Genomic DNA, 12,500 nt, shown 5'->3' on the forward strand with positions numbered 1-12,500 from the left:
GTGTGTGTGTGTGTGTGTGTGTGTGTGTGTAGAGAGTGTGTGTGTGTGTGTGTGCGTGTGCGTGTGCGTGTGCGTGTGCGTGTGCGTGTGCGTGTGCGTGTGCGTGTGCGTGTGCGTGTGCGTGTGCGTGTGTGTGTGTGTGTGTGTGTCGCCGTCGTGGTTTCTTTGGACTCATTTTGTTACTGACAACGGGCCGCAGCGCAACGTACCTCTAATCGACTGGCCGGGGTTGCCGCCGACACGGTTGCCATCGATCGTGCGGGAGAGAATGGTCGGAGTGTCGTCGTCATTGCCGAACGAGCGGCCGACACCTTGCCGTAGGTCGTCCTTACACCCGAAGAACCGCTGACAGCTACCCTCGACTAGAATGTACTTGTGGAACGTCTGCGTTCGCAGCCGGAACAACTGCAAAGCACGCGCGTTCGTACGACGTATACGCCCGAGGTTCTGTCTCCTCAGCCCCCGTGAAGCACAGACTCGCTTCAACTTATCTTACAACTTATCTTATCACGATTACTTTACGTTACTGACAACATACCGCACGCTCAAATATCGCGTGGCGACTCGTTTAGCCAAGTATAGTTGCTATATGATAATAACAGGACACGTAGGGATCCATAGTATAGATGTGCACGTATGGAATGATAATTTTATACAGCACGCACCCGTCAAACAAAGACGAACTTATAATATATCTTGTGGGTGCGTGCGTGCGTGCATGAATGTGCGTCGTGCGTGCGTGCGTGCGTGCGTGCGTGCGTGCGTGCACCTGTATGTATGGTGCGTGCTTACGTTGGGATATGCGTGCATGCGCGCGTGTGAGTGTTTGAGTGCGCGCGTGTGTGCGCGTGTGCGTGTATGCGTGCGTGTGTGCGTGCGTGCGTGCGTGCGCGCCTGTGCGATGTGTATGTCCGTGTTTGTCGTGTATTTATGCGTTTGCGCTGATGGAAGGGCACGCTCATTTACAAAGACGCCAAAGACAATAGATGTCGACGTCGTGCTGTCTATTTTGCTGCTCGCCCCCTCGGGTCAGTAGTAAAGGGTGGGGGGCAAGAAGCATTCCTGTACCAGTCTATCGCCATTCCAATAACAGCGGAGCGCAATAGAACCACGTTGCCTCAGATGTGATCACAATACACGAAGGTCAACGCTCTACCATGCAACGGCTAGGGAAAGTATAAACTATATATATATATATATATATCAATAGTACATAACAGAGACATAATAGTACATAATACATAATAGTACACATAGTACATAATAGTACATAATAGTACATCTCTATTATGTACTCTTGATATATATTTGCATTCACGCGAAATGCCGCGAGATGAGAGACGAGATCATCGCAACGGTCGCGTAAATCGATCACGGCGAAGCAGATTCTAAGATCAACGATTGATGTCATCGATACTCACCAGCTTATCGATGACGAAGAAGATCTGCTCCAGCTGGCGGTAGTTGTGACACAGTATCAGCTGTGACTTGAGCGACTGCAGCAGATCGGTGGTGTCCATCGCTATCAGCGTCTCCAGGTATGCGGCGTCTGATTCCGTGTAGGGCAGCTGTCCGTCACACTGACCTCCTCCGACGGTCGTCTCCTCCTCTTCCGTGTTCACCGTCACCGTCTCCACCGTCTCCTCGACGATCTTGATCGGCGGCGGATGGCTGATTTGCTCCGTCGTCAGATCTGACGTCTCCGTCGTCGACGTCGGGAACGTCGTGTCCGTGAAGCTCGTCTGCGCACGCACGCTGGGTGCGTGCCGACAGTGCAGAGTGCACAGCAGCAGGAGGGCGCACGTCGGCACACGCATCGTGGCTAGCTGCTGCCGCCGCCGTCGTCGTCGTCGTCGTCGTCGTCGTCGTCACGTTACGTGTCTACTACGCCCGCACCAGCGCGTGTCGCTGCCCGCTAGCGTGACGTCACGCGCCGGCAGACGCGGGCCGTTTTTAAACGACAGCTGATCGACTATCAGGCGCGTGCGTGCAGACAGGACGACTCGAGAGCTGATGGCCGTCTCAGATGACGTATGCATGCATGCATGCAGCTGTGCTTCGACACGATTTCCCGCCGCAGAAGTGAGGTAGAGATCGTGCGAGCTAACAACATCAGCAGGACAATATATGGTATTAATATCCAAATATATGGCAGCACGATCGTCACTCGCAATGTTCCGCCAACGAGTTACCACGCGTGGCTGAGCTCGATCTTGCCATGAGCACGCTGGCTGGCAAGTTTCTCCCGTCCTTACTAACGAACTTCGGGCTCCGTAGACAGGTAGGGTCACGGTCGAGGTCACTTACGGTTCAGATGCTGCTTAATAAGCGGAAACGCACATCGCTGGCTACCGTTACACACGTAAGGGCGCGAGACGAAATACAAATATGTATAATACTCTCTCGCTTCCTCTCTCTCGCGCGCTCTCTCTTTCGTACGCGCGCTTTCGTTATTTTTCCTGTATCTCTCGCCTGTCTCTCTCGCTTTCCCTCTCTTTCTATACAGTATATATTCTCTCTCACTCGCGCGCGCACCTTTTTCACTCTCTTTTGCTCGCTCGTTCGCGTGCGCACATACGCGAACAAACAGCATACGATCACACACTCACTTTCACGTGTCATGTGATGATGCGCATGACATGATTCACGTGAGTCTTAAGACAGAGTCGGCGTGCTTTCGTCTGCTACGCACGTTGGCCGCACAGACGATAGACTCGTTCTCTCACTACGCCTCAGGCGCATGATCAGCGCTTTCGTCTCATTGGTTCATCTATCTTTCACACGCCCGCGTGTCACGATCTTCCACGTCGTATATTCGGGGGATTTTCTACACATAGAATTATATAGAAATGTATAGCATTAGGACGGGTATTAGTCGTAACGATTCGTACGATGTGTATAGCGATACGGACGAATTCTCACGGTCGGCGAACTATAGTTAGTTGACGTTGATTTGCGGTGATTAATAATCCTCCTTTATATATTATATTGTTACGCCAGCCATAACCCATCACCATCAAAAACGCATGCGCACAAGCGCACGCACGTACGCACGCACGCACGCACACACATACAATCACACCCAATCATCTACGCATCTACGCACGCACAACAAGAGATAACGTTAGATCATATTAGGGAATATATATATATATATATATATAAAGATTAAAAAGGTAACACAACCACACACACACACACACACAACACACACGACCACACACACACACACACACACAACACACACACATACAACGTACAACTAACACACACACACACACACACACACCACACCACACACGCTACACACGTTACACACACACACACCACACACACACACACACACACACACACACACTGCAGCACGCACGCCACGCCACGCACGCACAGACGCCACACATCACACACAACGACACACCACACACACACACAGACAACAACACACACACACAATATATACCTCCCCTAGGTATATTATATCACAGACACGTTTACTAGATTGACAAGCAATTGATCAAGCGCAAGTGCAGAGGAGTTTAAGAACCCCGGTCTCGTAGCTCGTGAGTAAATCTGACGTGTGAGCCACGTGACCATTGTACGTAAACAAACAGCAGTCGACACCTTCACGCACTCTCTGACTGGGTGGCGAGTATTTAAATCGTAGGATGGCGACTGAAGATTGATAAGTTATTCGTGCTTTAATACCCTGCCCCTAACCCTAACCCTAACCCTAATCAGTCACCATCCTACGCCACCATCAGTTACCGTCCTATCCTTCAGTCGCCATCCTACGATTTAAAAACTTGCGACCGTGTGTATGCATGGACGCGCGCAATTTCTGCCACCGGAACCGGAAAAACACGCAGGAAGAGGTTGCTCACAATACCATCGTGCTTAGTTCGCTAGCCGGCAGACAGACGGGCACGGGAGGATGAAAGGTTAACATGGACGGAGTCGTAGTGGGCGTGGTCACCGACAGGGTGATTGACCGTGGCACATCGCCGCTGGCGGTGTTGGTTTTAATGCGGTGGTTCTGTCTTCCATACGACTGTTCACGCCAGGAAAAGGCCAACATGGGCAATAACTCCGTGCACCGTGCAACACTTGTCATATTTATAATCATATATATATATATATATATATATATATATATATATATATAGAATAGCTGGAGTAAATGAAAACAAATTGTTTGTTCACTATACTGATAATATAGATGGATATGTAGATATGGATGGATAGGTAGATAGATGGATAGGTAGATAGATGGATAGGTAGAGAGATGGATAGGTAGATAGATGGATAGGTAGATAAATAGATAGGTAAATAGATGGATAGGTAGGTAGATGGATAGGTAGATAGATGGATAGGTATATAGATGTATAGGTAGATAGATGGATAGGTAGATAGAAGGATAGGTAGATAGATGGATAGGTAGATAGATAACTGGGTGGATAGTTAGATAGGTAGCTGGATAGATAGATAGCTAGCTAGCCAGCCAGACAGATAGATAGATAGATAGAAAGATATATAGTTAGGTAGATTGAAAGATAGATTCGTTCAATTTCACGAAACACCGACTACGAGATTATAAGAGACTCAACACTATCAATTATATATATATACATAGCCCTGTAGTTACGGTATTAAATTAATTCGTTGGTATTGGTAATCAGTAGAATTATTTGATGTTGAAAGGTCACGTGTCCTGAACCATACCAATACCTCTTAGGTTGGTAATTGTACGTGCTTAACAATTAGTTACTCTAACACTGGATTGATAAAGTAAGAATCATGGTCACCCCACCCCGTTGTTTACCACCAAGCCTCTTTCCCACGATATCTAATGTCACGTTGCATGCTAACATCCTGTATTATCTGTGCCTTGCATTAAACCGGTATGATTACTTTGTAAAAGTTTGTTTTATTAATAAATAGGTGCACTGACAATAATATTTGCATCGGTACCATAATGCACTTATTACAGGCTAGCATGTGGTGAGGTAAACCAGGATATCACGCTTCAATAAAATATACACATAAAACACAATCCAAGAGATGCCAGAGAAAGGGCGCCAACATGTTCGCGTGAGATAAACCTGTTATGCTGCGAATAACACTCACTTGTTTCTGGTTTTGACGGAAAATTATTGATTGCCGTAGGCACCCATTAATCGTATTTTCGCGTGATAACAGAACTTGCCGACGTTCCCACACTGAAACGTAGCATTGTATCCGTAATATAAGTAAACGTATGATATAATAACGTTATGCCACCACCCATTTATACCGTCGTGGATGAACCGAGCTCCACAAAGAGTCACAGACGAAAGAAACGTGGAACAGCGGACTTTATTCGTAACAAGTGAAAGGTAGTGATATATTTATTGGCAGACAATCACACATTTTCAATGTCTATACATACAGTCTAATGTTAGAAGGCGAACACGCTGCATTCGTACAGTAAAACTAATTTTGCTACAATTCGCAGCCTTTCGTGTACATCATTCGTTACTTTCACATTAAACACTTACCGTTGTCTTTCGTAAGCTAACAAAACCTCACGCCTACACACGTGCTTCTCACAACGTCATATCAAATGATGCGTGCATGGAGCAAGGAGAGTTCACGAGTGACACACGAAAGCTACTGGCGCTTATATATATATATGTATGTATGTATGTATGTATATATATATATATATATATATTATACACACACACATATATATATATATACATATCATCATCATGCTCCCATTTCGGTACTCTAATCTAGCTAGTAGCCACTAATATTTACACGAGAATACAATGAATGAATGACTGCATAGAAAACTAGGAGGCCTCGACACTGGAGTGCAATAGGAAAGAAAACCTATCCTGTGTGCAGCGAGAGAGACCGTGAGATAACCAACCGACCCCGCGTGGTCTTTGGCACGTGCTGAGTATAATATACCCCCACACCCTCCCAATATGTACGGTACCCACAAACGCATAGCACCCCACCCCCCAAATCAGTTACACACTACACGTCCTCTGATTAATATCAACCGCTAAGACTGAATGAAACGTAAGAACTAATGTGGCTTGTCACAACAAACATGTAAACCTTATATATATATATAAAATCTGGATAAACCGAGCAATTTAGGGAATATCACCAAACATAGAAAAAAACACTACAGGCTGGAGGTGTCCTGGTCACCGCAAACGCAGCAGCAACTCTACGAGCCAGCAGCTAACAAACAATAGCGCCTTATATACTCTCTCTCTCTCTCTCTCTCTCTCTCTCTCAATCTCACTCTCGCGGGTGGAAATTAGGGGTTACTAATGAAACACACGTAGCATACAGAACGAAGAATAACGAAGAAAACGTTAAAGAAATATAGAAATAATTAGTTAAAAATTCACTGACGTGAACATACATAGTATGAACATACGGATGAACGCACGCACGCACGCACGCACGAACGCACGCACGAATCACCACCGTGCTCACATCTATACGAACACACGCACGCATGCATACACGCACGCATGCATACAAATTTGCACACACACGTGCACTCTCGAACTCACAAGCACACAAATTAAACTGTTAAACGTTAATATATGTATTACATTAAACGTTGCTTTTCTTTTAAAATGATCGGCTGCGCAATACAGGACACCAGTTGCTAGGGGCGACCCGAGAAGTGTACAGCAGTGGCGCCCCCTACCAAACAAGAGGCACAATGGCTAGGCCGTGACAACACGTAGGAAGGAAGACTTGTCACTCCTGTTAGAGGCAGCGACCGATTTGTTCCTGAGGACAGAAATACGGCACGGTGCTGCGACCAGGCTTCTGCAACTGATAAACAATTCTGCAACCAGGCTGCTGCAACTGATAAACAATTCTGCAACCAGGCTGCTGCAACTGATAAACAATTCTGCAACCAGGCTGCTGCAACTGATAAACATTTCTGCAACCAGGCTGCTGCAACTGATAAACATTTCTGCAACCAGACTGCAACAACTGATAAAACTTTCAGGCAACCAGGCTGCTGCAACTGATAAACACTTCTGCAACCAGACTGCTACAACTGATAAACATTTCTGCGACCAGGCTGCTACAACTAATAAACATTTCTGCAACCAGGCTGCTACAACTGATAAACATTTCTGCGACCAGGCTGCTACAACTGATAAACATTCCTGCAACCAGGCTGCTACAACTGATAAAACTACAGCTGGTACTTTGTAGATTGGATCGCATGACTGGACTCCTAGGATGGCTGGGAACGGTACTCCAAATTGCTTTTTGCCTTTTTCAGAACTTTGTGCGTCTTTGTCACTGAAAACGTAACAAGCAATGCGTTAATAATCCTATTCTAATGCAGAGAGCGAATTAATGTGGGTCAGAGTGACACGGGGATGCAGAGATACACGCATCAACGTGGTAATTGATTCGTTAGACAACCCACTGTACAGTGAGTCCCGGCATCATGAACACAATTAGTTTGAAGATCTGGTGTGCGAGGCAGCTTATCATGGAACTAGGATTTCGATTACAAGAAGCGTGGGTTTGGTTTGCATGTGCAACACAGGGTCACACAGCTTTCATACTAAAATAAACTACGCTGGTAGAGTGTCAGTATATTCACGTCGACTCTTTTTATTCTGACAGTAAAAGTTACACGTACATAAAAACAATTACCACCCCCCAGTGTTTTTACTCGACAGAAGTAACTAGTGAATAGCAGCAGCAGCGGCAACGCTTGATCGCGATCGACAGAGATATCTGCTCCAAAACGAATTACTACGCCTACCAATAAAAGCTGTAAAATGATCAGAGAGAGAGAGAGAGAGAGAAACAGAGGGGCTGTATAGGTGGGTGCATTAGAGTTGACAGAGCGAGGACATGGTTATACGAGGTGGAGACCAAGAGAGGGTTGATACATATTAACGCGGTTACAGGACAGCCGGGCGGAGCGAAGCCGCAGTGAGCGCAGCCACGGCGAAGACTTACGTTGCTTGATAATGGCCTCCTCCATCCCAGCCTTGACACGCGTGCTCGCCTGTGTGGGCACAAAGAACACAGTGTGTAAAATAACGAAATAAATAAATGCGTAGCGGCAAACGAGAAAGCGTGCGTTCCTGCCAGCACATGTGCAGCGACTTATAGGCGCGTTTGTTTGGTCGGATCCACGGATCTCGATCCGATGGATTCGTTGATCTGACTGTTTGTTTGGTCGGATCACTTGATCTCGATCCACCGAACCCGACCCTGCTAGTGAGGCGGATTCGAACGGGATCCAATATGGCGGCCCGCGCCTCAGCCAATCACAGCTTGTTCTTTGTTATGAACCATCCCGTGATAGGTCACAGAAAAACGTGAACCGGTGAAAGTGAGTTTTGCGTTTGTTTGGTCGGATCAGGATCACATGATCTCGATCAGACGGATTCGTCCCAAACAAACGCGCCGTATGCCGCTCGATCGGCCGCGCAGCGGTAGCGACGCGGGGAGACAGCCAAGGGCATCTACTAATTGCTTCTACCCCCAAGAGATCGAAGCGTGTTTCAACAACGCTAGTGCGGCGTCGGTGGGCGTCGGCCGAGAAGTTACGCAACACAGCATGTTACTGTGTGCGCGACAAATCGGGCTGCATTGCTCAGAAATTGCACCACCTCTCTTCTTCGAAACTGCGTCTGTGAGGGCAGTCGCATAATTAGTCAGTGCAGACAATCCACACAGATCACGTACTGTTCTGTGGTTCGCCTCGACCATTTGGTTTTGGTCATTTAAAATTGGCGCTTGCGGCAGCTGTAGCTGCAGAGTGATGGCTGAGCGGATGTACGTGGGGGCAGGAACGCGAGCTTTCAAACTCAAAATATAACCGAGCCAAAAAACGAATGTGGCGTTCGTGAAACGAAACCGGACAGCGCATGCTAGGAGCAGAAATATCCCAGTCTTCACTGGCCAAAACGTGTAAAAGCCCACTAGCCTATTCCCCCTAAAAATCAACGGTGGTTATCACATAACAAGTGAGCGCATGCACGGATACACCTGCTGGCAACCTGCCAACACTACAAACCCTCTACAGCAGCGAAACGACGCTCACAGACGCCGATGAGCGATCCATGATGGATGTGGCTGCCGATCGCGGCGCTGCAAACAGCGGCGCCACCTAGGGAGCTTGGTCAGCGAACGGGAACGAACGACGTGCAAACAAGAAGGCCGTATAAAGCGTTGAATAATTCACTGGGCGATGGAAAGTTACGAACGTGATTTACGACATAGGAACATCGATCCAAGTATCGGTAATGGCATATCGGCAGATAGACCTATTACCTGGCACATAGGCATCATATAATATTAATAAAATAGAGTGCATTATGTAGCTTAGCTCTACCCATGTAGCCCTTCGCTCTACCGGAGACAGTAAGGCCACAATTAAAAAAAAATTGGTTGCCCCCAACCCAACCAAGCCGAAAAAGTTGGGGAAGGAAGGAGGCTTTTGAAGAAGACGTCTAACAAAAAAAGCAGCATGGCGACAACATCCGCGGGGCTGCTGGAGAGAAAACACCTATGATGAAGAATGGTTGTGCTGCGTACAAAAAATAAAGTACCGACAAAAGAATAAAATAAACAACAATAAAAAAAGCAAAAAAAAAAAGATCAATAAAATTTGTTGAGTCGGTTCCTTTTTGGCGGTTCGGTCGGGTGAGCGCAAACAAACAATATTTTTATTATGGCCAGAAGCAAAGGACTAATACTACACGGGTAGAGCTTTATGTTGCTGGAAAGATTCACGGCACCGACAAGATCAGTAGCAACAGGATTCCTATAATGGATACGGAGAGATTTTTGTAAACACAAGTAGAGAGACGCAGACACGCAGACCGCACCTCAAGCTTTCCGAGAGCGTTGCCCAGCAGCTTCTCCTGGGAGGACAGCTTGTGACTCTGCTTGTTTATCGTATCTCTCAGACTCATGTTCTGCAACGAAAACGAGATGTGAGCATCGATACGTGTACAACCAGCGCAACATCGACGCACGACTTCAAGCGACGTCGTCACAGACTCTCCGCACTCCACCGAAAGACGCATCATTGACTGCAGTAGCGAAACACCGCAGTATACTATGACACGGAGAAATACTAAACGGTGAACACGAATAGAAAATAACATAACAACGCACAAGTCGCGAACAACCAACCCCCGCTTACGCACATCTCACGCTCATCACAAGATAAAACAAAAACCCGCACGCAGCGATCATCCTGATCGACGCGCAAACATGCAGCACGAACCCAGGGGGCGCCGCGACCGTGCGCGCCGCCCGCGCGAGGGCGCCACTCACCTCGTCGGCTAGTATGCGGTGGTAGGGCGGCTCGCCGCCGAGTTCGCGCGACGGCAGCTCCGTCGTCCAGAAGAGTCGCAGGCGGTTGTTGCACTCGCCGAGGTAGTGCGCGAGCTGAGACACGCTGATCGAGATGCCCTTCAGCGTGATGAACTCCAGGCTCTGTGCGGCGCGAAGAAGCGAGAACGAAACCCAAGACAGTCGTACGCGCGTACGCTCGCTCGAGTGCTGGTCTCAAACGTAGTTACACGCGTGCGCTCGGTGATCAGTCGAAGAATAAGGAGAAGAATTAGAAGAAGACGAAGACAACGACGAAGAAGGGGAAGGGGAATAAGAAGAATAACAACAACAATAACAGGAGGTAGGAAAAGAAGATGACAATGACGAAGAATCAGAAGGAAAAGAAGAAGAAAAAGAAGAAGAAGAAAAGGAAGAAGAACAAGAGCCGCAGAGCGTCTGGGCTCATCTGAGGTCTGTTGCTACGGTTATAAACGTAACATTTAAGTCATGTGTAGTGACACCTTTGTTAGGCGCAGATATGCAGATATGCAGTTGCGTACACATCATTTCAGCAACCTTCTGCATTCTGCATACCTCCCAAATCCCATTGGTTAATACAAATCGCGTGCCTGAAACTCCTGTTTTATGGTGCATTGTGACATTAACCCTAACCCTATTAAAAAACAACAACAATTAATTGTTGTAAAAATTATGTTGTTATTAAATTGTTGTAAATAAATCATGTAAATATTTGCATTAATTGGAAAAAAATAGTTAAATGGATAAAGATAGAAAAATACAGAAAACAGGTAAATAATAAAAAATCAGATGGGATTCGATCCAACGACCTTTCAGCTGTGACGGCCGTGCTCTACGTGTTTGGCTATCCAGGCTTATTGGGTTTCTAGATTATGGATGTGCCATGAATATGACAACACTGTGACGTCATTGAGGCAGTTCATGAATCCATGTTTAACCCTCCTCTTGAGGGTCAAAGGGTTATCAGACACTTACTCTTCACACGTCAGTGGAAAGCACATTTCATGGTCCTTTCAATAAAGTGATAAAAATGCTAGGTGACGTCAGCGCTGAAACGAAAAAGTTTTTCACTCTGTCCATTAGGCCATGTCCTCAGCAAATGTCTGATATCTGACCTTTCCCCCACTGCCCTTTGACCTGTGACCTCCAATTTCGCACTGGTGATGGGTTTCTTGCCCATCACACTATACACCGAATATTAAGAGCATAGGTCGAACCAATTCAGATTTGTGCCGCAATTGCGTATTACCTCCTATACCTTAAGTTAAAGGGGAAATATTTCCCCTCCGTTGACACATCTTGACCTTTGACCCTGACCCCCAAATTTGTCATCCCGAGTCCTTTTCACGATCCCCCCCCGATGTCCCGAATATCGTGACCGTATGTCGAGCGGTTAAGATTTGTGCCCAACTGTTGACGAACGGACGCACGGATGCCTGGACGGACGCACGCACGATCATGCGATTCTACAAGCTGCATCTGACTACGTCAGATGAGCTAATAAGAAGAGGACGAACAACAACAACAAAAAGGAAAAGATCACGACGATGAAGAATGGGAAGGAAAACAAAGAGCAGAAAAAACACAAGTCGAAGAAGAAGAAAACGGAGAACAACAAGAAACAGAAGAAACAAAAGCAGAATAAGCAACAGCCGCGCCTGCGCGTAGCATCGATGCGGGACACACACGCGTGCACCCGCGCCACGCCGACAGACCGATCGTACCTTGTAGTCCTTGGGCATGAGCAGCTTCATGCGTTCCTTCAGCCGCGCCTCGATGCCGCTCAGTATGACGCGGCTCTCGCCCGTCTGCTTCGCGACGAGGTCGTAGTCCTCGATCTTAGCGATGGCGTACAGCAGCCGGTGCGCCGAGTTCACCGAGATCAACGACGAATCTGCGCAGCGAGAGATGCGGCGGAGCGGTTACCGTAGCGACTAGCCGCTGCCATCTCTCCTCCGAGAGTTTCGTGGAGGGGCGGGGGGGTGGGGGGATTAGCGAAGTGGTAGTAATAATCAATGATATCATGGTAGGTAATGTATATGATATTATTATGATGATGATGATGTGGAGTGATAAGCGAATCTGTTAGTGAAATTGCACTTACGCATCTCTAATAGATT

General features: G+C 47.2%; 2 protein-coding genes across 2 annotated transcripts in view; both read right to left on the bottom strand.

Annotated features, from left to right (window-relative positions):
* Nucleotides 1–2,668, bottom strand: part of LOC106810707 (fibrinogen C domain-containing protein 1-like) — a 5,578-nt gene extending 2,910 nt beyond the window's left edge. Inside the window, exons 1-2 of the mRNA XM_014814141.1 lie at nucleotides 1,422–2,668; nucleotides 210–405 (exon numbers count right to left, since the gene is read on the bottom strand). Of these exons, the coding sequence (XP_014669627.1) occupies nucleotides 210–405; nucleotides 1,422–1,817 (592 nt within the window). The 5' untranslated portion in view covers nucleotides 1,818–2,668. The remainder of the gene's footprint in view (nucleotides 1–209; nucleotides 406–1,421) is intronic.
* A 2,683-nt stretch (nucleotides 2,669–5,351) lies between these two features.
* The window catches only part of LOC106810701 (myomegalin-like), an 8,808-nt gene continuing 1,659 nt past the window's right edge, over nucleotides 5,352–12,500 (bottom strand). The window contains exons 3-7 of the mRNA XM_014814136.1: nucleotides 12,105–12,274; nucleotides 10,342–10,503; nucleotides 9,888–9,977; nucleotides 8,008–8,056; nucleotides 5,352–7,332 (exon numbers count right to left, since the gene is read on the bottom strand). Coding sequence (XP_014669622.1) covers nucleotides 7,265–7,332; nucleotides 8,008–8,056; nucleotides 9,888–9,977; nucleotides 10,342–10,503; nucleotides 12,105–12,274 — 539 coding nt within the window. The 3' untranslated portion in view covers nucleotides 5,352–7,264. The remainder of the gene's footprint in view (nucleotides 7,333–8,007; nucleotides 8,057–9,887; nucleotides 9,978–10,341; nucleotides 10,504–12,104; nucleotides 12,275–12,500) is intronic.

The sequence above is a fragment of the Priapulus caudatus genome, unplaced genomic scaffold (genome assembly GCF_000485595.1).
Source record: "Priapulus caudatus unplaced genomic scaffold, Priapulus_caudatus-5.0.1 Scaffold465, whole genome shotgun sequence".
NCBI classification, from domain to species: Eukaryota; Metazoa; Priapulida; class Priapulimorpha; order Priapulimorphida; family Priapulidae; genus Priapulus; species Priapulus caudatus.